Here is a 24,742-nt window from a genome sequence, read left to right as displayed (position 1 = left end):
CCCGATCCCGACCCCGATCTGATCCCGATCCCATTCCTGTTCCTGGTCCCATTCCTGGTCTGATCCCATTCCCATTCCCGGTCCCGATTCCATTCCTGATCCCAATCCCGTTCCTGTTCCATTCCCATTCCCATTCCCAATCTGATCCCGATCCCAGTCTGATCCCAATCCCGTTCCTGATCCCAATCCCATTCCCGTTCCTGATCCCATTCCTGGTCTGCTCCCATTCCCAATCCCATTCCCGATCCCAATCTGATCTAAATCCCAATCCCAATCCCAATCCCATTCCTCATCCCATTCCCAATCTCATTCCTGATCCCATTCCATTCCCGATCCCGATCCCGTTCCTGGTCCGTTCCCATTCCCATTCCCAATCCTGATCTGTTCCTGTTCCCATTCCCAATCTGATCCCGATCCCATTCCTGGTCCATTCCGATCCTGTTCCTGATCCCGTTCCCCATCTGATCCCAATCCCATTCCTGATCCATTCCCGTTCCCGATCCCAATCCCAGTCCTGATCCTGATCCCATTCCCGGTCTGATCTCAATCCTGATCCCAATCCCATTCCCGTTCTGATCCCAATCCCATTCCTGATCCCAATCCCATTCCTGGTCCATTCCCGATCCCATTCCCATTCCTGATCTGATCCCATTCCCATTCCTGATCCCATTCCCAATCCCGTTCCCGGTCTGATCCCATTCCCAATCCATTCCTGGTCCATTCCCATTCCTGGTCCGATCCCATTCCCATTCCTGATCTGATCCCATTCCCATTCCTGATCCCATTCCTGATCCCGTTCCCAGTCTGATTCCAATCCTATTCCTGATCCTATTCCATTCCTGATCCCATTCCCGATCCCGTTCCCGGTCCATTCCTGGGATCCCGGTCCGATCCCGATCTAATCCCATTCCCATTCCTGATCCCATTCACAGTCTGATCCCAATCCCAATCCCAATCCCATTCCTGGACCATTCCCATTCCCAATCCCATTCCCATTCCTGATCCCATTCCCGATCCCATTCCCAGTCTGATCCCAATCCCAATCCCATTCCTGGTCCATTCCCATTCCCATTCCTGATCCCATTCCCATTCCCGTTCCCGGTCCATTCCTGGGATCCCATTCCCAATCCCATTCCCATTCCCATTCCCAGTCCACTGCCGATCCCAATCCCATTCCTGGTCCATTCCTGATCCCATTCCCATTCCCGATCCCATTCCCATTCCTGATCCCATTCCCGATCCCGTTCCCGGTCCATTCCTGGGATCCTGGTCCGATCCCGTTCCCGTTTCCATTCCAGTCCACTGCCAATCCCGTTCCCATTCCCAATTCCATTCCCATTCCCGTTCCCGGTCCATTCCAGGATCCCGGTCCGATCCCGTTCCCGTTCCCATTCCCAGTCCATTGCCGATCCCGCTCCGTTCCCGGTGTCCCGGCTGGATCCCGGCTGGATCCCGGCTGGATCCCGGTGTCTCGATCCCGCTCCGTTCCCGGTGTCCCGGTCTGATCTGGGTCTCCTGATCCCGATCCCGGTGTCCCGGTCTGTTCCCGGTGTTCCAGTCCCGGTCCAATCTCAATCCCGGTGGCCCGGTCTGATCTGGCTCTCCCAATCCCGGTGTCCCGGTCAGATCCCGGTATCCCGATCCTGGTATCCCGTTCCTGGTCCGATCCCGTTCCCGGTGTCCTGGCGAGATCCTGGTCAGATGCCGGTGTCCCGGTCTGTCCTGGATCCCGGTATCCCGGTCAGATCCCGTTCCCGGTGTCCTGATCCCGTTCCCGGTATCCCGGTCAGATCCCGTTCCTGGTGTCCCGGATGGATCCCGGATGGATCCCGGTCAGATCCCGCTCCCGGTGGGATCCCGGCTGGATCCTGTTCCCGGTGGTTCCTGGTGGTTCCCGGTGTCCCGTTCCCGGTCAGATCCCGTTCCCGGTGGGATCCCGGATGGATCCTGGTGGGATCCCGGCTGGATCCCGTTCCCGGTGGTTCCCGGTGGTTCCCGGTGGTTCCCGGTGTCCGCCGCCCCCCCGCCGTCATCTGGTGCACGTCCGGGCGGCGCCGAGGCCGCCGTTGTGGCTGGGGGGGGGCACGAGGGGCTCGGGGCCGCGCCGGGGGGGCCCCGGGAAGGGCGGCCCGGCGGCTCCCGGTGCCGCTCCCGGTGCTCCCGGTGCTCCCGGTGCCGTTCCCGGTGCTCCCCGGGGCTGCTGCAGGTTGAGGATGCTGTCGATGGCGCTCTGCAGGTGCTCGCTCAGGGAATCGTCCTGCGGGCTGTCGCTGCTGAACGACGCCTTGTCCACCTCGGCCTCCGCCCGCCGCCGCTTCCCGCCCCACGTCCCGCAGCCTTCCTCCTCCTCCTCCTCCTCCTCCTCCTCCTCCTCCTCCTCCTCCTCCTCGTCCTCCTCCTCCTCCTCCTCCTCATCCTCCCCGTCCGACGGCTCCTCGGGGGGGCCCTTCCCGGGCCGGATGCGGGCGGCGGGCGCCGGTTCACGCCGCAGGGCCGTGATCACCGGGCGGCGCTCGGAGCGCGGCGGCGCCTCCCGGCGCTCGGGCAGCTCCCGGTGCTGCTGCTGCTGCTGCTGCTCGCGGTGCTGCTGCTGCTGCTCCCCGCGGTTCAGCTCCCGGTGGTGCTCCCGGGCGATGTCCCGGTTGATCTCCCGGTAGGTTTTGCGCAGCGGCAGCCGGCACGGCGCGGCCCCGGTCCCGGTGGGAGCCGGCGGGATCGGCGATTTCTTCTCCAGGGATCCGTTGAGCTGCGCCAGCCCCGCCGGCGGCTGCTGCTGCTGCTGCTGCTGGGGGTGGCTCCCGGTGCCCGCGGGGATCCCGGTGCCGGTGCCGGGGGGGATCCCGGGCGGGTCCAGCGCCGTGTTGTGGATCACCTTGCTCAGCCCGGCCTCCTGCTTGATCTTCAGCTTGAGGCCGATGCGGCTCCGCGCCTCGTACGTCTTCATCATGGGCGGGCGGCTCCGCGACGGCAGCGCCTCCTCCTCCCCTCCCCCGCGCTGCGCCTCCCCTCCCCCGCCCGCCCCTCCCCCCCGCTGAGGGTCCCCTCCCCCCCTGGAGTGGGGATCCCCCCGGGGGGAATCCCGGGGTTCCCCCAGCCACGTGACGCTGGGGGAGCCCCCCCCGTGCTTGATCAGCAGCTTGGGGGGGGCGGGGGGAGGGGCGGGGGCGGGAGGGGGAGGGGCGGGGGAGGGCTGGGGGAGGGGCAGGGAGGAGGAGGAGGAGGAAGGGGGGAGGGGGTGGGAGCGGGAGGAAGATGAGGAGGAGGAGGAGGAGACGTATTCGTCTGCAAGAGAAAGGAGAAGGGTCGCTAATTAGAGCTCATTTGCATATTAATGATGGTGATTCCCCTCTTCCCGCGGGGTTCATCCCCCAGGAGCCTGCAGAGACCCTCGGCTGACCCCTGATTGACCCCTTAATTGACCCCTAATTGACCCTTGATTAACCCCTTTAATTGACCCTTAATTGACCCTTGATTGACCCTTAATTGATCCCTAATTGACCTTTGATTGACCCTTGATTAACCCCTTTAATTGACCCTTAATTGACCCCTAATTGACCCTTGATTAACCCCTTTAATTGACCCTTAATTGACCCTTGATTGACCCTTAATTAACCCCTCTGATTGACCTCGGTTTCTTCCGAGGCCTTTGGGTGAATTCCCCAGAATTTGATCCCAAACCGCGGGAATTCCATCCCAACGTTCCCGTGGATTCCACCCCCGTTCCCACCGGGATTCCCGCCCCGTTCCCGGGATTCCAACCCCGTCCCTGGGGATTCCCGCCCCTCTCCCGTGAATCCCGCCCCGTTCCCGCCCCATTTCCCGGGATTCCCACCCCGTTCCCGCCCCATTCCCGGGACCCCGCCCCTTTCCCGGGGTTCCCGCCCCAATTCCCGCCCCATTCCCGGGATTCCAACCCCGTCCCTGGGGATTCCCGCCACATCCCCGCCCCGTTTCCAGGGGTTCCCGCCCCATTCCCATGAATCCCGCCCCACTCTCGGTATCCCCGGTGCGCACCGGGCCGGTCCCGGGCCAGCTGCCGGTCCCGTGGATCCCGCCCCATCCCCGCCCCGTTTCCCGGGATTCCCGCCCCATTTCCCGGGATTCCCGTCCCATTCCCGCCCCGTTTCCGTGGTTCCCGCCCCACCCCCGGTATCCCCGGTGTCCCCGGTATCCCCGGTGCGCACCGGGCCGGTCCCGGGCCAGCTGCCGGTCCCGTGGATCCCTGCCCCGTTTCCCGGGATTCCCGCCCCATTCCCGCCCCGTTTCCGGGGTTCCCGCCCCACCCCCGGTACCCCCGGTACCCCCGGTATCCCCGGTGCGCACCGGGCCGGTCCCGGGCCAGCTGCCGGTCCCGTGGATCCCGCCCCATTCCCGCCCCGTTTCCCGGGGTTCCCGCCCCGTTTCCCGGGATTCCCGCCCCATTTCCCGGGATTCCCGCCCCATTCCCGCCCCGTTTCCGGGGTTCCCGCCCCGCCCCCCGGTATCCCCGGTATCCCCGGTGTCCCCGGTGCGCACCGGGCCGGTCCCGGGCCAGCTGCCGGTCGAGCGCCAGCGCCGTTTTCTCCTCCTGGATGAAGATGCGGTCGATCATCACCATCTCGGCCGAGGGGCTGGCGCGCTGCGGGCGGCACCGACACCGGCGGCGGCTCAGGGCGGGCCCGGGGGGGGTCCCGGGGGGTTTGGGGGGGGGGACCGGGGGGGTCCCGGGGTTCGGGGGGTCCTGGGGGGTTTGAGGGGGTCCCGGGGGGCTCAAGGGGGGCCCGAGGGGGTTCAGGGGAATCCCCCGGGGTTTGGGGGGTCCCGGGGGGGGTCCGGGGGAGGGTCCCGGGGGGAGTTCAGGGGGGTCCCCCGGGGTTCAGGGGGTCCCAGGGGGGGGTCAGGGGTGTCCCCCAGGGTTTGGGGGGTCCTGAAGGGGTCCCGGGGGGGGTCAGGAGTGTCCCCCGGGGTTCGGGGTGTCCCGAGGGGGGTCCCGGGGGTGTTCCGGGGTTCGGGGGATCCCGGGGAGTCCCGGTGGGTTTCAGGGGGTCCCGGGGTGGGTCCCGGGGGTGTCCCCTGGGGTTCGGGGTGTCCCAAGGGGGGGTCCCGGGGGGGTTCCGGGGTTCGGGGGAGGGTCCCCGGGGGGGTCCCGGAGGGTTTGGGGGGGGCCCGGGGGGGTCCCGGGGGCCTCAAGGGGGGCCCGAGGGGGGTTCAGGGGAGTCCCCCGGGGTTCGGGGGATCCCGGGGGGTCCCGGGGGGGGTTCAGGGGGGTCCCCCAGGGTTCGGGGGGTCCCGGGGTGGGTCCCGGGGGAGTCCCTTGGGGTTTGGGGTGTCCCAAGGGGGGGTCCCGGGGGGGTTCCGGGGTTCGGAGGGTCCCGGGGGGGGTCCAGGGGGGGTCCCGGGGGGTCCCGGGGGGGTCCAGGGGGTCCAGGGGGTCTCGGGGGGCGTCCCGGTGGGTCCCGGGGGGGTCAGGGGGTCCCGGGGGTCCCGGTGGGTCCCAGGGGGGTCCCGGGGGGTCTCAGGGGGTCCAGGGGGTCCCGGGGTGTCCCGGGGGTGTGTCGGGGCTCACCCGGGACTCCTCGAGCAGCAGCAGCCGGTACTTGTTGAGCATGGCCCGGGTGCGGCGCAGGAGCTGCTCCGACACCGCCTCGAACTCCTCGTCCACTGCGGGGGGGGGTTAATTAATTCATTAATTAATTCATTAATAATTAATGGGGGTAATTAGGGGGGATCGGCGGGGGATGGGTGGGGGACTGGTGGGGAAATGATGGGGAATTAATGAGGAATAAATGGGGAATTGGTGGGGAATTAATGAGGAATAAATGGGGAATTAATGGGGATTAATTGACCCTATTGTCCCCATTAACTATCGCAATATCCCCACTGACTATCGCGATATGAATACCTCTCTGGCACTCCTACTGGCCGGGCAGCACGCCCTGGTAGACGTGGTAGGGCAGCAGGCGGCGCAGGGCGTGCCCCGTATCGCGATATCCCCATTACCCACAGTGCCTATCGCGACTATCGCGACACGGGTACCTCTCTGGCAGTCCTGGGGCCCGGGCAGCACGCCCTGGTAGACGTGGTAGGGCAGCAGGCGGCGCAGGGCGCGCCCCGTATCGCGATATCCCCATTACCCACAGTGACTATCGCGATATCCCCAGTGCCTATCGCGACTATCGCGACTATCGCGATACGGGTACCTCTCTGGCAGTCCTGGGGCCCGGGCAGCACGCCCTGGTAGACGTGGTAGGGCAGCAGGCGGCGCAGGGCGTCCCCCAGCGAGCGGAAGGGCGCGCGCAGCTCGGGCTGCAGGACGGCGCCCTGGTGCTTGTGCAGCTGCTCCAGGAGGCTGAGAGGGGGGGATTTGGGGTGAGAAACGCGGAGTTTGGGCAAAGAGGGAGGGAAATCCCAGGGGGACCCGCGGGGTTGCGGGGATTTGGGGTGAAAAACGCGGAGTTTGGGCAAATTGGGAGAGAAATCCGGGGGTTGGGGGGGGATTGGGGTGAAAAACGCGGAGTTTGGGAAAAGTGGGAGAGAATTTGGGGGGATGCGCGGGGTTGGGGGGGATTTGGGGTGAAAAACGCGGATTTTGGGCAAATTGGGAGAGAAATCCTGGGGGGACCCGCGGGGTTGTGGGGATTTGGGGTGAAAAACGCAGATTTTGGGCAAAGTGGGAGAGAATTCCCGGGGGGACCCGCGGGGTTGGGGGGGATTTGGGGTGAAAATCGCGGATTTTGGGAAAAGTAGGAGAGAAATCCAGGGGGAGGTGTGGGGTGGGGGGGAATTGGGGTGAAAATCACGGATTTTGGGCAAAGAGGGAGAGAATTCCGGGGGTTGGGGGGATTTGGGGTGAAAAACGCGGAGTTTGGGCAAAGTGGGAGAGAATTCCCAGGGGGACCCGCGGGGTTGGGGGGATTTGGGGTGAAAATCGCGGATTTTGGGGCGGCTCCCCAGGAAATTGCACGGTTATCCCTCCCAGTATAAACCAGTTCCCTCCCAATATAAACCAGTTCCGTCCCAGTTTAATCCCAGTCCATCCCAGTCCCCCCGAGTCCATCCCAGTCCCTCCCAGTCCATCCCAGTTCAATCCCAGACCCTCTCAGTATAAACCAGTAGCCCCCAGTCCCTCCCAGTTCATCCCAGTCCCCCTCAGTTCCATCCCAGTTCCTCCCAGTTCAATCCCAGTCCCTCCCAGTTTGTCTCAGTTCCATCCCAATTTATCCCAGTCCCTCCCAGTTCCCTCCCAGTCCCATCCCAGTTCCCTCCCAGTTCCCCCCCAGTCAATCCCAGTCCCCCCCAGTCCCCCCCAGTCCATCCCAGTCCCTCCCAGTCCCCACCAGTTCAATCCCAGTCCATCCCAGTCCATCCCAGTCCATCCCAGTTCCCTCCCGGTCCATCCCAGTCCCTCCCAGTCCGTCCCAGTTTATCCCAGTTCCTTACCAGGCCTCCTTACTGGGCTGCAGCGCCGGCGGCTTCTTCAGGGCCAGCTTCGCCTCCAGCTGGGGAGAGAGAGAGAGAGAGACGGGATTGGGGGGAAACCCCGGGAATTTGGGAAAATTCTGGGATTGGGGGGAAATTCCGGGAATTTGGGAAAATCTGGGATTGGGGGGAAATCCCAAACTTTGGGGGGAAATCCGGGGATTGGGGGAAAATTCTGGGATTGGGGGGAAACCCCAGGATTGGGGGGAAATCCCAAATTTGGGGGGAAATTCCAGGGATTTTTGGGGCAATTCAGGGAATTTTGGGTTCAATTCAGGGAATTTTGGAGCAATTCCCAAAATTTGGGGTGAATTTTGAGGATTTTTGGGAAAACTCCCAAAATATGGGTGGAAATTCAGGGATTTTGGGTTCAATTCCCAGGATTTTGGTGTGAATCCCCAAATTTTGGGGCAAATTCCGGGGATTTTGGGTCAATCTCAGGAATTTTGGGGTGAATTTTGGGGATTTTGGGTCAGTCCCGATTTTGGGGTGAATTTTGGGGATTTTGGGATTTTGGGACTCACCGTGGGCGGGGCCTGGGCGCCCTTCCCCCCCCCCGGGGTCTGGGGGGGGCCTTTGAGCCCCGGCGGCTTCGCCTGCGGGAAACGGGAGAAAAATTGGGGAAAACGGGAAAAAATGGGAAAAAATAGGGAAAAAATGGGGAAAAATTGAAGAAAATGGGGAAAAATTGGGAAAAAATTGGGGAAAAAATGAGGAAAAACTGGGGGAAAATGGGAGAAAAATTTGGATAAAAATTGGGGAGAATGGGAAAAAAATTGGGGGAAAACTGGGGAAAAATCAGGGAAAATTTGGAATAACAAAAAAGAATTGGGAAAGATGGGAAAAAAACTGGGAGAAAGTGGGGAAGAATTGGGGAAAATGGGAAAAAAATGGGGAAAAAATGGGGAAAAAATGGGAAAAACTTGAGGAAAATGGGGAAAAATGGGGAAAAATTGGAGAAAAAATGGGGAAAAATGGGGAAAAAATTGGAGAAAAAATGGGGAAAAATGGGAGAAAAATTGGGATAAAAATTGGGGGAAATGGGAAAAAAATTGGGGAAAAATTGAGGGAAAATGGGACAAAATTGGGGGAAAATCAGGGAAAATTTGGAATAACAAGAAAGAATTGGGAAAGGTGGGAAAAAAACTGGGGGAAAATGGGGAAGAATTGGGGAAAAATGGAAAAAATGGGGAAAAATTGGGGAAAAACTGAGGAAAATGGGGAGAAATTGGGGAATTAAAATGGGAAAAAATTGGGGAATTAAAATGGGAAAAAAGTGGAATTAAAATGGGAAAAAAATGGGATTTAAATGGGAAAAAAATGGAATTTAAATGGGGAAAAAGTGGAATTTAAAGGGGAAAAATTTGAATTCAAATGGGAAAAAAAGGAATTTAAACGGGGAAAAATTAAATTAAAGTGGGGAAAACGGAATTGAGGGGAAAACGTGGAAAAAAGGCAGAAATGGGAAAAAAGAGGGGGGGAGGGGGGAGGGGCGCTCACCTGGGCGGGCTGCGGCGGGGGGAGGGGCGGCCCCGGCTTGGCGGGGGGCGGGGCCGATTTCCCGGGGGCGGGGCCTGGGGCGGGGCCGGGGGCGGGGCCGGGGGCGGGGCTGGAGAACGGCGGCGGCTTCGGCTCCGCCCCGGCGGCGGCGGCACCTGCGGGAATAACGGGAATGAGAACGGGAAACCGGGAATGGGACCGGGAATAACGGGAATGGGACCGGGAATGGGAACGGGAATAACGGGAATGGGAATAACGGGAATGGGACTGGGAATAACGGGAATGAGAACGGGAAAGCGGGAATGGGACCGGGAATAACGGGAATGGGAACGGGAATGGGAACGGGAATAACGGGAATGGGACCGGGAATAACGGGAATGGGAACGGGAATGACGGGAATGGGACCGGGAACGGGACCGGGAATAACGGGAATGAGAACGGGAATAACGGGAATGGGACCGGGAACGGGACCGGGAATAACGGGAATGGGAATAACGGGAATGGGAACGGGAATAACGGGAATGGGAACGGGAATAACGGGAATGGGACCGGGAATGGGAACGGGAATGGGACCGGGAATAACGGGAATGGGATCGGGAAAAATGGGAATGAGAACGGGAACGGGACTGGGAATAACCGGAATAACAGGAACGGGAACAGGAAACCGGGAATGGGACTGGGAATAACGGGAATGGGAACGGGTAACCGGGAATGGGAACGGGAATGGGACCAGGAAAAATGGGAATGGGATGGGGAACGGGACTGGGAATAATGGGGGATCGGGAATGGGGACCGGGAATAATGGGAATGGGATCAGAAATAATGGGAATGGGACCGGGAATAACGGGAATGAGAACGGGAATGGGATGGGGAATAACGGGAATGGGATGGGAACGGGAACGGGAATAATGGGGAATCGGGAATGGGACTGGGAATAACAGGAATGAGAACGGGAATAACGGGAATGGGACCGGGAATGGGACCGGGAATAACAGGAATGGGATTGAGAAACCGGGAATGGGAACGGGAATGGGATAGGGAATGGGATGGGGAATAACGGGAAACCGGGAACGGCACCGGGAAATGGGGAACGGGAAATGGGAATGAAACTGGGAATGGGGAATGGGAAACCGGGAATGGGATTGGGAATGGGATAGGGAATGGGATGGGGAATAACGGGAAACCGGGAACGGCACCGGGAAATGGGGAACGGGAAATGGGAATGGGGAACTGGGAATGAAACTGGGAATGGGGAATAGGAAACCGGGAATGGGAAACCGGGAATGGGGAATTCCAACGGGAATGGGAAACCGGGAAATTGGGAATTCCAACGGGAAATTGGGATCGGGAAACCGGGAATGGCACCGGGAAATTGGGAACAGCGGGAGCTTCCAAAGGGGGGGGGTTGGGAGACTGGGGCAGACTGGGATGTTGGGGGGGCTCTGGGATTTTGGGGATTTTGGGATTTTGGGCTTCGGGGATTTTGGGATTTTGGGATTTGGGGTTCCGGACCCACCTGAGGCCGGGCCGGGCGTTCCCGGGGCCGCCGGCACCAGGACGGGAGCGGCCGGAGCCGGGAACGGGGCCGGGCTGGACGGGGGCGGCTTCGGCTGCAGGAGCAGCCCCTGGGGCACCTGGAAAACCCCAAAGGCTGAAGGGACGGACCCAAAACCCCAAATCCTACAAGGAATGGCACCAAAAAACCCCAAATCCTGAAAGAATGGACCCAAAACAACCCAAATCCTGAAAGAACGGACCCAAAACCCCAAATCCTACAAGGAACGGACCCAAAAAACCCCAAATCCTGAAGGGACGGACCCAAAACCCCAAATCCTACAAGGAATGGCACCAAAAAACCCCAAATCCTGAAGGAATGGCACAAAAAACCCCAAAGGCTGAAGGGATGGACCCAAAACACCAAATCCTACAAGAAATGAACCCAAAACCCCAAATGCTAAAAGAACGGACCCAAAACCCCAAATCCTGAAGGAACGGACCCAAAACATCCCAAATCCTACCAGGAATGGCACCAAAAAAACCCAAATCCTGAAGGAACGGACCCAAAAACCCCAAATGCTGAAGGAACGGACCCAAAAACCCCAAATGCTGAAGGAACGGACCCAAAACCCCCAAATCCTGAAGGAATGGCCCCAAAAATCCCAAATCTTGTCAAGAATAAACCCAAAAACCCCAAATCCTGAAGGAATGAACCCAAAAATCCCAAATGCTGCCAGGAATGGCCCAAAAAACCCCAAATCCAGGCGGTTCAATCCCTGAAATCCCAAAAACCCCAAATCCAGGAGGTTTCAATCCCAAAAATCCCAAATCCAGGGGGGTCCAATCCCCTGAAAATCCCAAATCCAGGGGGGTCCAATCCCCCCAAAATCCCAAATCCAGCAGAATCCAAACCCCGAATCCCAAAAATCCCAAACCCAAACCCAGAATTCCTGAAACGCCGGCCCCGAATTTGGGGATTTTTGGGATTTCCGCCGGGATTTTGGGGATTTCCACTGGGATTTTTGGGATTTCCGCCGGGATTTTTGGGGATTTCCACCGGGATTTTTGGGAATTCTCGGGACTTTCGCTGGGATTTGCCGGGAATTTTGCTGGAATATTCGGGAATTCCCGGGATTTGCCAGCTGGAAACGCTCGGGATGTTTGGGATATTTGGGATTTCCACTGGGAATTCCCAGGATTTTTTGGGAATTCCCAGGGTTTTTACCTGCTGGAAGCGCTCAGGATGTTTGGGATATTTGGGATTTTTGGGGATTCCCAGGATTTTTGGGAATTCCTGGCAATTGCCGGGGTTTTTACCTGCTGGAAGCACTCAGGAACGTTTGGGATTTTTGGGAATTCCCGGGATTTTTTTGGGAATTCCCGGTTTTTACCTGCTGGAAGCACTCGGGAACATTTGGAATGTTTGGGATTTTTGGGAATTCCCGGCAATTCCCGGGGTTTTTACCCACTGGAAGCGCTCTGGAATATTTGGGATTTTTGGGAATTCCCGGGATTTTTACCTGCTGGAAGCACTCGGGAACGTTTGGAATGTTTGGGATTTTTGGGAATTCCCAGGGTTTTTGGGAATTCCTGGGATTTTTTGGGGAATTCCCAGTTTTTACCTGCTAGAAGCGCTCGAGAACGTTTGGAATATTTGGAATATTCGGGATTTTTGGGGGAATTCCCGGCAATTCCTGGTTTTTTAACCTGCTGGAAGTGCTCGGGAACATTTGGGATATTTGGAATATTCGGGATTTTTTTGGGAATTTTCGGGAATTCCCGGTTTTTACTCGCTGGAAGCGCTCGGGAACATTTGGAATGTTCAGGATTTTTGGGAATTCCCAGAATTTTTTGGGAATTCCTGGCAATTCCCAGGGTTTTTACCCGCTGGAAGCGCTCGGGAACGTTTGGGATTTTTGGGAATTCCCGGGATTTTTGGGGGGAATTCCCGGGAATTCCCGGTTTTTTACCTGCTGGAAGCGCTCGGGAACGTTTGGAATGTTTGGAATGTTTGGGATTTTTGGGAATTCCCGTGAATTCCTGGTTTTTACCTGCTGGAAGCGCTCGGGAATGTTTGGGATTTTTGGGAATTCCCGGGATATTTTTGGGAATTCCCGGTTTTTACCTGCTGGAAGCGCTCGGGAATGTTTGGGATTTTTGGGAATTCCCGGGATATTTTTGGGAATTCCGGGTTTTTACCTGCTGGAAGCGCTCGGGAACGTTTGGGATTTTTGGGAATTCCCGGCAATTCCCGTTTTTTTTACCTGCTGGAAGCGCTCGGCGCCGCCCTTGGGCGGGCCCGGGAAGGGCGCCGGGATCAGCGCGAAGCTCCGCGGGTGCTCCGGGGGCAGCAGCGCGGGGGCCGCGCCCTTCAGCCCCGCCAGCGGCAGCGGGAACGGGGCGGACTGGGCGGACTGGGCGGACTGGGAGTGCTGGGAATGCTGGGAATGCTGGGGGGGCTCGGGGGGATCCGGGAAAGGCGCCGGGAAGAGCCCCGGGGGCGGCGGCGGCGGCGGCTCCGAGGGCGGCCGGGGCTGGGACGGGGGGCGGGAGAGCGGCTGCGGCTGCGAGGGCGGCCGGGAGGGGATTTGGGTGGAAATCGGAGCCATTTGGGGCAGCTGCGGGGCCAGCGGGGCCGGCGCGTCCCCCGGGGAGGCTCCCGGCAGCTTGGGCTGCAACAGAACGAGAGGAAGAGCTCGGTTAGTGCGGGAGGAAGGCGGGGAAAGCGGCGGGAGCGGGGCGGGACGGCCCCGAAACGACAAATTCGGCACCAAAAACGCCGAATCCGGCCCCAAAACCGCCGAATTCGGCACCAAAAATGCCAAATCTGGCACCAAAAACGCCGAATTTGGCACCAAAACCGCCAAATTCGGCACCAAAACCGCCAAATTCGGCACCAAAAACGCCGAATCCGGCCCCAAAAACGCCGAATCTGGCCCCAAATTTTGTGGTTTTGGGGAATTCCTGGGGAAAGCAGCTCGGGAATGACCCAAAACTGCCAAATTCGGCCCCAAATTTGGGGTTTTGGGGAGGTACAGGGAAAAAGGGGCTCGGGAATGGCCCAAAAAAGCCAAATCTGGCACCAAAAACACCAAATCCAGCACCAAATTTTGTGGTTTGGGGAATTTCCGGGAAAAAGGGGCTCGGGAATGACCCAAAAATGGCAAATCCGGCCCCAAATTTCAAATTTTTTGGGAGGTTTGGGGAATTCCCTGGAAAAAGCAATTTGGGAACACCCTAAAAACGCCAAATCCGGCCCCAAATTTTGCGGCAAATTTTTTGGGGCAAATTTTGGGGTTTTGGGGGAGAATTCTCCCATTTGGGGGGGATTTTGGGGCCAATTCTCAGATTTGGGGTGAATTCTGAGAGTTTTGGGGTGAATTCAGGAGGTTTTGGGGCCAATTCTGGGGATTTTGGGGCGAATTTGGGGGGTTTTGGGGTGAATTTGGGGGGTTTGGGGTGAATTTGGGGGGTTTTGGGGCCAATTCTGGAGATTTTGGGGTGAATTTGGGGGGTTTTGAGGCGGATTTGGGGGGTTTTGGGGTGAATGTGGGGGTTTTTGGGGTGAATTTGGGGATTTTGGGGTGAATTTGGGGGGTTTGGGGCGGATTTGGGGTTTTTGGGGTGAATTTGGGGGGTTTTGGGGCGAGCAGCAGCATCAGGGGTTAGTGAGCACCAAGGCAGCGAAGCAGCTGAAAATGGGGCAGAAATTTGGGGATTTTGGGCAAAAAGGGCTGGAAAAGGCCCAGACTGGGAAATTCTGGGAAATTTTGGGGGGAATCCAGCGGGAAAAAAACCAGATCCGCTCCCAAACCCCAAATTTCTGCCCCTGGAAATTCCTGAATCTAAGAAATCCCAAAATCTTAAAAATTCCCAAATCCAAGAAATCCCAGAATCCAAAGAAACCCAAATTTCCTGAACCCTCAAACCCCATAAACCCCCAAATCCCACCAACCCAAGGCCCCAAAAAAACCCCAAAAATCCCCTAAAAATCCCCCAAAATTACCCCAAAAAATCCTCAAAAAATCGCCCAAAATTCCCAAAAATAAAAACTCCCAAGAAATCCCTGAACTAAGTCCCAAAAACTTCCCTAAAAAATCCCCAAAAATCCCCAAATAACTCCCAAAAAACCCCCAAAATTCTGTAAAAAATCCCAAAAATTCTGCAAAAAAATCCTTAAAATTCTCCAAATGACTCCCCAAAAATTCCCTAAAAAATCCCAAAAATTCCCCAAATGACTCCCCAAAAATTCCCTAAAAAATCCCAAAAATTCCCCAAATGACTCCCCAAAAATTCCCTAAAAAATCCCAAAAATTCCCCAAATGACTCCCCAAAAATTCCCTAAAAAATCCCCAAAAATTCCTGAATAACTCCCAAAAATTCCCTAAAAAAATCCTAAAAATTCCCTGAATAACTCCCAAAAATTCTCTAAAAATCCTAAAACTCCCCCAAATAACTCCCGAAAATTCCCTAAAAAATCCCAAAAATTCCCCAAATAACTCCCCAAAAAATATCCTAAAAATTCCCCAAAAATTCCGTAAAAAATCCTAAAAATTCCCCAAATGACTCCCCAAAAATTCCATTAAAAAATCTTAAAAGTTCCCCAAATACCTCTCAAAAAACCCCAAAAATTCCCTAAAAAATCCTCCAAATACCTCCCAAAAATTCTCTAAAAATCCTAAAAATCCCCCAAATAACTCCCCCAAAATCCCATAAAAGTCTCAAAAACCCCAAACCCCCCCAAGCCGCTGCCCCTCACCTGCTGCAGGAACATGGGCACTCCCTCCTGGCCCAGCACGGGCGCCGCCGCCGCCGTTGCCGTCGCCGTTCCCAGCAGGATTTTCTCGGGGCTGGCGGCCAGGCCGGGGCTGGGCTGTGCCGGCACCGGGGCCGCGCCGGCCGGGGGCTGCGCGGGGGCGGCGCCGCCGTTACCGGAGCCGGGCTCGGGGCTGCCGGCGGCCGCGCGGACGTCGACGGCGGCGCCCAGAGCGTCTCCGGCGTCGAGCGCGGCGGCCGGGCCGGCCAGCGTCACGCCCTGGATGACGGCGGGCGCCGGCGCCGCCGCCGAGCCGGGGCCGGGCAGCGTCCCCGCCAGCGACACCGGCATCTGGAAGAGCGCGGGCGCCGGCTGGCCCGGCTGCAGCTGGATGGGCGCCGCCGACAGGATGTGCGCCGCGCCCGCCGCGCCCGGCGACGCCAGCACCGGGCCCAGGTTCAGCTGGCCCGCCAGGTTCTGGTTGAGCAGCTGCGCCGGCAGCGCGGGGTTGGCCAGGAGCTGCGCGCCCGCGCCCTGGCCGGCGATGATGTGCGCCTGGCCGGCGCCCGGCAGCAGCTGGCCGCCCACGTTGGCCGGCAGCGCCGAGAGCGGCTGCGGCAGCGGCACGGCCGAGGCGCCGGGCAGCAGGAACTGGTTCTGTCCTTGGAAGGGCTGCGCCGGGATGACGATGGAGCCGCCCTGGTTGAGCACGTGCACGCTCATGGACTTGCCCAGCGCCGGCGGCTGCGGCGGCGGCGGCTTGAAGACGTTGGGGGGGAAGCCCTGGAGCACCACGTTGGGCGCGGCCTTGCCGGCCATGAAGGTCAGGTTCTGCTGGCTCTTGGCCGGCGCCTCGCCGGGCAGCGCCAGGGCGCCGCCGGGCGCGAAGGGCTTGGGCGTGATCTGGTAGAGCTTCTGCTGCAGCACGCCGGCCGGCTTGGGCTGGATGGGCGTGGGCGCGCGGTGGATGATGACGTTGGGCGCCGGCACCAAGGAGCCGCCCGGCCCCGACGCCACGGTCAGCGGCTGCGCCGACGCCGCCGACACGCCGCCGAACACGGAGCCGCCGTTCAGCGCGGCCGTGGCCACGGCCGGGAGGCTCTTCTGGATCACCAATCCCGCTCCCTGCGCCGCGCCCGCCTCCGGCTGGGCGATGTAGCCGCCCACGGCCGCCACCGGCGCCGGCTTGGCCAGCAGCTGCGGCGCCGCCGGCTGGTTGATGGCCATCACCTGCTGGCCCACCACCTGGATGGGGCCCAGCCCCAGCGCGCCGCCGGGGCTGCCGTTGGGCAGGCCGGGCAGGTTGGGCAGGGGCTGGATGGTGACGTTGCCCAGCCCCACCTGCTGCAGGAAGGGCTGCACGCTGATGGCCTTGTTGACCACGTCGGGCGGCTGCACCAAGGCCTGCGGCGCCAGCACGGCCGGCGGCTGCAGCCCCAGCAGGTCGGCGCCGCCCTGGAAGATCTGCGGGGCGCCGTCGGCCGCCTGCACCACCGGCTGCAGCGCCGGCAGCTGGAAGGAGCCCAGGTCCAGCTCGGCCTCGGCCTCCAGGGTCTGCTCGGTGATGTTGGCCTCCTGCAGGCTCTGCTGGAGGATGTCGCACGGCTGCTCGGCGCCCGCGCCGGCGCCGCCCGGCGAGCCCAGGATGTCATCCTCCAGGAAGTCCAGGTCCACGCTGGCCGGGGGCTGGCTGGGCTCCGAGCTCAGGGGGTTCCCCGAGGCCTCCTGGCCGTGGAGCTGCGGGGACGGCAACGGGGGAGGGGTCAGAGGGGTGGGAGGGGCGGGGGTGGGGGTCAGAGGGGTTTGGGGGATCCAGCGGGGCTCAACGGAACCCAACGGAACCCAGTGGAACCCAATGGGACTCAATGGAGCTCAACGGAACCCAATGGAGCCCAAATGAGCTCAACGGAACCCAATGGAACTCAATGGAGCTCAACAGAACCCAATGGAACTCAATGGAGCTCAACAGACCTCAATGGAACCCAATGGGACTCAATGGAACTCAACAGAACCCAACAGAGCCCAAATGAGCTCAACAGAACCCAATGGAACTCAACGGAACCCAATGGAACTCAATGGAGCCAAACAGAACCCAATGGAACCCAACAAAGAGCTCAGAAGGGTTTGGGGGACCCAACTGAGCTCAATGGAACCCAATGGAGCCCAACTGAGCTCAACAGAACCCAATGGAACTCAACAGAGCTCAATGGAATCCAATGGAACCCAACAAAGAGCTCAGAAGGGTTTGGGGGACCCAACGGAGCTCAGTGGAACCCAACAGAACCGAAGGAACATCAACAGAACCTGACAGAGCTCAAGAGAGCTCAACGGGAGCCAACGGAGCTCAACTGGACCCAACGGAGCTCAAGGGGACCCAATGGAGCTCAAAGGAACCCAATGGAGCTCAGAGGGGTTCAGGTAAACCCAACTGAGCTCAACAGAACCCAATGGAACCCAACAGAACTCAACAGAGATCAACGGAACCCAACAGGACTCAATGGGACCCAAGAGAACCCAACGGGATTCAACGGGACCCAAGGGGACCCAATGGGACCCAAAAGACCCCAAGAGAACCCAATGGGACTCAACAGGACCCAACAGGACCCAATGGGACCCAAGAGAACCCAACAGGACCCAATGGAACCCAACGGGACCCAATGGAACCCAACGGGACCCAAGAGAACCCAACGGGACCCAATGAGACCCAACGGGGTTTTTTCCCAGGAAATTTGGGGTTTTTTTCCTGGGAATTTTGGGGTTTTTTCCCAGAAAATTTGGGGTTTTTTCCCTGGAAATTTTGGGGGTTTTCCCCGGAAAGTTTGGGGTTTTTTTCCAGGAAATTTTGGGGTTTTTTCCTGGGAATTTTGGGGTTTTTTTCCCAGAAGATTTGGAGTTTTTTCTCAGGAAATGTTGGAGTTTTTCCCAGGAAATTTGGAGTTTTTCCCCAGAAATTTGGGTTTTTTTCCTGGGAAATTTGGGTTTTTTCCCAGCAAATTTTGGGGTTTTTTCCCGGAAATTTTGGGGTTTTTCCCCCTGGGAAATTTTGGGGGTTTCCCCAGGAAATTTTGGGGTTTTCCCGGGAATTCTGGGGTTGGTAAAGTCAGGAATTGCACCCCAAAAGTGGGATTGGGGGGGGAGGGGAGCAGCACCCACCCCCGCGCCCTCGAAGAAGGCGCTGGCGGCGTCGCCGGAGTTGTCCAGGAGATCGTCGCTGTCGATCTGCAACGGGAAACAGCGCGGTCAGCGGGGTCTGGGGAAAACGGGGCGGAAACGGGAAAAACGGGGGGGAAACGGGGGGAAATGGGGGGGAAACGGGGAAAACGGGGGGAAAAAGGGGAAAAATGAGGGAAAAATGGGGGAAAATGGGGAAAAAATGTGGAAAAACGGGGGGGAAATGGGGGAAAATGGGGGGAAATGGGGGGAAAATGGGGGGGAAAATGGGGGGGAAATGGGGGGGAACGGGGAAAGATGGGGGAAATGGGGAAAAAAGGGGGAAAATGGGGGGAAATGGGGAAAATGGGAAAAAGGGGGGGAAATGGGGAAAAATGGGGGAAACAGGGAAAAAATTGGGGGAAATGGGGAAAAATGGGGGAAACAGGGAAAAAATTGGGGGAAATGGGGGAAAAATGGGGGGAAATGGGGAAAAAATGGGGGAAAATGGGGAGAAATGGAGAAAAATGGGGAAAAATGGGGAAAAAATGGGGAAAAATGGGGAAAAATGGGGAAAAATGGGGAAAAATGTGGGGGAAATGGGGGAAAATGGGGGGGAACGGGGAAAAATTGGGGAAAAATGGGGGGAAAAATGGGGAAAATGGGGGATAATGGGGAAAAATGGGGAAAAATGGGGGGAATATGGGGAAAATGGGAAAAATGGGGGGGAAATGGGGGGAAAATGGGGGGAACAGGGAAAAAATGGGGGGAAATGGGGAAAGATGGGGGGAAATGGGGGAAAATGGGGGGAAATGGGGAAAATGGGGAGAAACGGAGGAAAAATGGGGGTAAAAAATGGGGGAGAAACAGGGAAAATGGGGAAAAAATTGAGGCAAAATGGGGAAAAAATGGAGAAAAATGGGGAAAAATGGGGAGGAAACGGGAAAAATGGGGGAAAATGGAGGGAAAATGGGGAAAAAATGGGGAAAAATGGGGAAAAATGGGGAAAAATGGGGGGGAAATGGGGAAAAAACTGGGAAAATGGGGGGAAATGGGGGAGAAATTGGGGAAAAAATGAGGAAGAATGGGGGGAAATGGGAAAAATGGGGAAAAAATGGGGGGAAATGGGAAAAAATGGGAGAAAATGGGGGGAAATGGGGAAAAATGCGCAAAAAAAGGGTTAAAAATGGAGAAAATTGGGGAAATTGAAAAAGAATGGGAAAAGATGTGAAAAATGAGGGAAACTGAGGAAAAATGGGCAAAAAAAGGGGGGGGAAATAGGGGTAAAAATCAGGGAAAAATTGGAAAAATTCCCAGAAATCTGAGCTGGGCAGGAGGAGTGGATGCAGAGAGGGGGAATTGATGGAGAAATAAAATTTTTTAAGAGAAATGGGATTTTTTTTAAGGAAGAACGGGTTTTTTTGGATGGGATTTTTTGAGGAAATTGGATTTTTTAAAAGAAAAATGGGATTTTTGATGGGAAAAAGGGATTTTTTCATGGAAAAATGAGATTTTTTGGAGACAAACTGCGATTTTTGTGGTTTGGGGATGCTCACCTTCTCGGATCCATGGAGGAAATCGTTCAGGGCCTGCGGATCGCTGCGGAGAGAGGGGCACAGGAGCCTCAGGGAGGGAAATCCGGCAGAATTGGGGAGTTCCCGCCCTCGGCCTCCCAAAATTCCCTTTTTTAGGCCATTTCCCACCTTTTTTTGGGCATTTCCCGCCTTTTTTTGGGCTCATTTCCCGCCTTTTTTTGAGCCATTTCCCGCCCTTTTTTTTACTATTTCCCTCCTTTTTTTTTTCCATTTCCCGCCCCTTTTTTCAGCCATTTCCCTTCTTTTTTTACCATTTCCTGCCTCTTTTTGGGCTCATTTCCCCCTTTTTTTTACCATTTCCCTCCTTTTTTTACACCATTTCCCGCCTTTTTTTGAGCCATTTCCCGCCTTTTTTTGGGACCATTTCCCGCCTTTTTTTGGGCTATTTCCAGCCTTTTTTTGGGCCATTTCCCACCTTTTTTTGGGCTCATTTCCCGCCTCCTTTTAACCATTTCCCACCCTTTTTTTTTGGCTCATTTCCCGCCTTTTTTTGGGCTCATTTCCCGCCTTTTTTGGGCTCATTTCCCGCCCATTTCCGACCCCGTTTCCGGGAAATCCCCGGAGGGTTCCGGAAGGTTCCGGACTCACCAGATGACGTCTAACAGGCACCGGCCGTCTTCATCATCCATGTCAACTGCAACGAGACACAGCCGGCGTCACGCGCCGGAACGTTCCGGAACACCCCCGGCAACGCCCCCAAATTCCCATTTTTGTTGTGGTTCGGGGGGGAATCCCTGGGAAAAATTCCCAGTTTGGCATTCCCAGTTTGGATCTCTCCATTCCCAGTTTGAGATTCCCAGTTTGGGATTCCCCAGTCCCAGTTTGGATCTGTCCATTCCCAGTTTGGGATTCCCCAGTCCCAGTTTGGGATTCCCCACTCCCAGTTTGGGATTCCCAGTTTGGATCTGTCTATTCCCAGTTCGGGATTCCCCAGTCCCAGTTTGGGATTCCCAGTTTGGGATTCCCCAGTCCCAGTTTGGGATTCCCCATTCCCAGTTTGGGATTCCCAGTCCCAGTTTGGGATTCCCAGTCCCAGTTTGGGATTCCCAGTCCCAGTTTGGGATTCCCAGTTTGGGATTCCCCAGTCCCAGTTTGGATCTGTCCATTCCCAGTTTGGGATTCCCAGTTTGGGATTCCCCATTCCCAGTTTGGGATTCCCCATTCCCAGTTTGGGATTCCCAGTTTGGGATCTCTCCATTCCCAGTTTGGGATTCCCAATCCCAGTTTGAGCCCTGCAATGGGACTGGGATCGGGATTTACTCCGGGGATATTCCGGGTTTGACCTTTGACCTCTTACTCAGGAGATACTCCAGGAATACTCAGGAGATACTCAGGGGATACTCCGGGCTGGAATTCCCACCCTGAATCCCTACTCCAGGGATACTCAGGGGATACTCAGGGGGTACTCCTGGGGTACCTGGAGGTTACTCAGGGGATACTCCAGGTTTGACCTCCCACTCTGACAATACTCCGGGGATACTCAGGGTTTGACCTTTGACCTCACACTCCGAGGATACTCCAGAGATACTCAGAGAATGCTCCAGGGATACTCCAGGCTGGAATTGCAGCCCCAAGCTCCTACTCAGGGGTTACACACGGCACAGATCCCGCCCCACACTCAGGGGATACTCCGAGGATACTCCAGGGATACTCAGAGCCTGATTCCCCACATCCAGCCCCTTACTCCATTGATACTCCAGGGATACTCCAGGCTGTAATTCCAGCCCCAAGCTCCTACTCAGGGGTTACACACAGCACAGATTCCACCCCAGGGGTGGAATTCCACTCAGGGGATACTCCAGGGATACTCCAGAGATACTCAGAGCCTCATTGACAGCATCCAACCCCATACTCTGAGGATACTCCAAGGATAGTCTGTGAGTACTCCAGGGATACTCCAGGCTGGAATTCCAGCCCCAAACTCTGGGGATACTCCAGGGATACTCAGGGGATACTCCTGGGTTACTCCAGGGTTACACCAGGAATACTCAATGAATACTCCGGGGATACTCCCAGGTTACTCCAGGGATACTCCAGGGTTACTCCAGGGTTACACCAGGAATACTCAATGAATACTCCGGGGATACTCCCAGGTTACTCCAGGGATACTCCAGGGTTACTCCAGGCCTCAGCCCCAGCCCTGCTCATCCGCCCTCCCCCTCCCGCCTCTCCCGTGCCTCAGTTTCCCCAGAATTCCCAAAAAATTCCCAAAATTCCCCAGAATTCCCCCAAATTCCAAAAAAATCCCAAAAATTCCCCAGAATTCCCAAAAAATTCCCAAAATTTCCCCAGAATTCCCCAAAAAATCCCGGCCAAGGCCCCGAGGGAGAAGCAGGGAGCACACGGAACCGGCCGGGGAGAATTCCCGGGAATTTGGGGCCAATTCCGGGAATTTGGGGCCAATTCCTGGGATTTTGGAGCCAATTCCTGGGATTTGGGGATTTTTTTGGGGTCAATTCCTGGGATTTTTTGGGGTTAATTCCTGGGATTTTTGGGGGTTTTGATGAATTTGGGGTTTTTGGGATTTGGGGAGAATTCCTGGGATTTCGGGAATTCCGGGGCCCTGGAGGGGGGGGAGGGGAAATGCCAAACCCTGAACCTGAGCGGGGGGAGGGGAAGAGGAGGAAGAGGAGGAAGAAAGAGAGGAGGAAGAGGAGGAGGAAGAAGAGGAAGAGCAGGAGAAGATGAAGAGGAGGAAGAAGAGGAAGAGATGAAGAGGAAGAGCAGGAGAAGAGGAAGAGGAGGAAGAGGAAGAAGAGCAGAAGATGAAGAGGAGGAAGAGGAGAATGAGATGAAGAGGAAGAGCAGGAGAAGATGAAGAGGAGGAAGAGGAAAAGGAGGAAGAGGAGGAAGAGGAGGAAGAGGAGGAAGGGAGGACAGGCCAGGGGCACCCTGAGGATGAGGAGGATGAAAATGAGGAAGACGAGGATGAAGAGGAGAACGAAGTGAAGAGGAGGAAGAGGAGGAAGAGGAGGAGGAAGAGGAGGAGGAAGGCCACACACACACAGAGCCAGAGCTGGGAAACTCCCAAAGCAGCTCCTGAGGAAGAGGAGGAGGAAGAAGAGGAGGAGGAGGAGGAAGAAGAGGAGGAGGGGGAGGAAGAGCAGGAGGAAGAGCAGGAGGAAGAGGAGGAGGAAGAGGAGGAAGAGGAGGAGGAAGAGCGGGAGAGCTCCAGTACCAACCCCAAGAGCAGCAGTGCCCCAGGGAGGAGGAGGAGGGGGGGATGAAGGCCACGCACCCCCAGCCCTGCTCCCTCCCAAAGCCCTGAGGAGGAAGAGGAGGAGGAAGAGGAGGGGACCCGGAGGCAGAGCAGGAGGAGGAGGAAGGGGAGGAAGGCCGCACACACAGAGCCAGAGCCACGGAACTGCTCCAGAAGGAAGAGGAGGGGGAGGAAGATGAGACAGAGCAGGGTGAGGAAGATGAGGAAGAGGCAGAGGAGGAGGAAGGGACAGAGGATGAGGATGAGGATGAGGAGAAGATGAAGGCAGCAGGAGGATGAGGATGAGGAAGATGAGGAAGAGACAGGGCAGGGTGAGGAAGATGGGGAGGAAGGGGCAGAGGATGAAGGTGAGGAAGATGAGGAAGGCGCAGAGGAAGAAGAGGCAGAGGAGGCAGAGGAAGATGAGGAAGAGGATGGGGCAGAGGATGAAGAGGAAGAGCAGGGTGAGGAAGATGAGGAAGGGGCAGAGGAAGAAGAGGAGGCAGAGCAGGATGAGGATGAGGAAGAGGAGGAAGAGGCAGAGCAGGGTGAGGATGAGGAAGGTGAGGCAGAGGAGACCGAACAGGAAGAGGCAGAGGGAGAAGAGGAGGAAGATGAGGAGGAAGAGGCAGAGGAGGCTGAGGAAGGCACAGAGGAGGAAGAGCAGGAGGCCGAGGAAGATGAGGAAGAGGAGGCAGAGCAGGATGAGGATGAGGAAGATGAGGAAGAGGCAGAGGAAGATGAGGAAGAGGCCGAGGAAGAGGAGGAAGAGAAGGAAGAGCAGGAAGAGAAGAGGAGGAGGATGAGGAAGATGAAGAGGAAGAGGCAGAGGAGGCCGAGGCAGAGGAAGCAGAGAAGGAAGATGAGGAGGAGGAGGGAGAGGCCGAGGAAGAGGAGGAAGATGAGGAAGAGCAGGAAGAGGCAGAGGAGGAAGATGAGGAAGATGAAGAGGAAGAGGCAGAGGAGGCCGAGGCAGAGGAAGAGGAGGCAGAGGTGGAAGATGAGGAGGAAGAGGCAGGGGATGAAGATGAGGAGGAAGAGCAGGAAGAGGCAGAGGAGGCCCAGGCAGAGGACGAAGATGAGGAAGATGAGGAGGAGGAGGAGGAGGAAGAGGAGGCCGAGGCCGAGGAAGGCTCCCGGCAGCGCCGCCCGCAGCAGGAGGAGGAGGAGGAGGAGGCCGAAGGCCCCACCCCGCTCCCCCTCCCCTCCCCCTCCCCCACCGGGGCCGTTCGGGCCCGTTCCCACCGGGGGGGGGGAGGGGAGGGGGAGGGGCCGCGCCCCCCCTTTCCCGGTGCGCGCGCGGGGGGGGGAGGGGGGCGCGGCGGCCCCGGGGGGGGGGAGGGGAGGGGGAGATCCCGGTGAACGGGGGGGGGGGACGGGGGGGGGGGAGGGGGGCGCGGCCGCGCTGTCGCCGCCGCTGTCGCGACAGAGCCGCGCGGCGGGCCCGGTTCGCGCCTTTCGGGGCTTTTTGGGTTTTATTTTTTTTTTTTTTTTTTGTGGCGGACTCACCGTGAGGCCTCAGCGGCGCCCGGCGCGGGGTCTCCCAGGCGCCCCCGCACGGGCAACGCCGCCAGGACCCCGCCGGGC

General features: G+C 57.7%; 2 protein-coding genes across 2 annotated transcripts in view; both read right to left on the bottom strand.

The window, feature by feature from the left end:
- NOP53 (NOP53 ribosome biogenesis factor) overlaps positions 1-75 on the bottom strand; it is a gene marked incomplete at its 5' end in the record, with an annotated part of 6,946 nt that extends 6,871 nt beyond the window's left edge. The window contains one exon of the mRNA XM_084224391.1: positions 13-75. Within this exon, the coding sequence (XP_084080517.1) occupies positions 13-75 (63 nt within the window). The remainder of the gene's footprint in view (positions 1-12) is intronic.
- A 1,225-nt stretch (positions 76-1,300) lies between these two features.
- BICRA (BRD4 interacting chromatin remodeling complex associated protein) lies at positions 1,301-24,706 on the bottom strand. The gene is made up of 15 exons (XM_084224390.1): positions 24,665-24,706; positions 20,545-20,590; positions 19,918-19,960; positions 18,365-18,430; positions 15,215-16,948; positions 12,720-13,127; positions 10,475-10,592; positions 8,959-9,113; positions 7,983-8,054; positions 7,420-7,478; positions 6,180-6,328; positions 5,546-5,640; positions 4,516-4,618; positions 2,399-3,282; positions 1,301-2,356 (listed from the first exon to the last, which is right to left on the bottom strand). Exons 2-15 carry the CDS (start codon positions 20,583-20,585, stop codon positions 2,030-2,032), a joined length of 4,254 nt encoding a protein of 1,417 aa, XP_084080516.1. The 5' UTR covers positions 20,586-20,590; positions 24,665-24,706; the 3' UTR covers positions 1,301-2,029.
- Positions 24,707-24,742: the final 36 nt, after the last annotated feature.

Source organism: Fringilla coelebs (genome assembly GCF_963513975.1).
Source record: "Fringilla coelebs genome assembly, chromosome: 37".
NCBI classification, from domain to species: Eukaryota; Metazoa; Chordata; class Aves; order Passeriformes; family Fringillidae; genus Fringilla; species Fringilla coelebs.
Note: the sequence above shows the minus strand (reverse complement) of the source record. Positions and strands in the feature narration are given on the sequence as shown.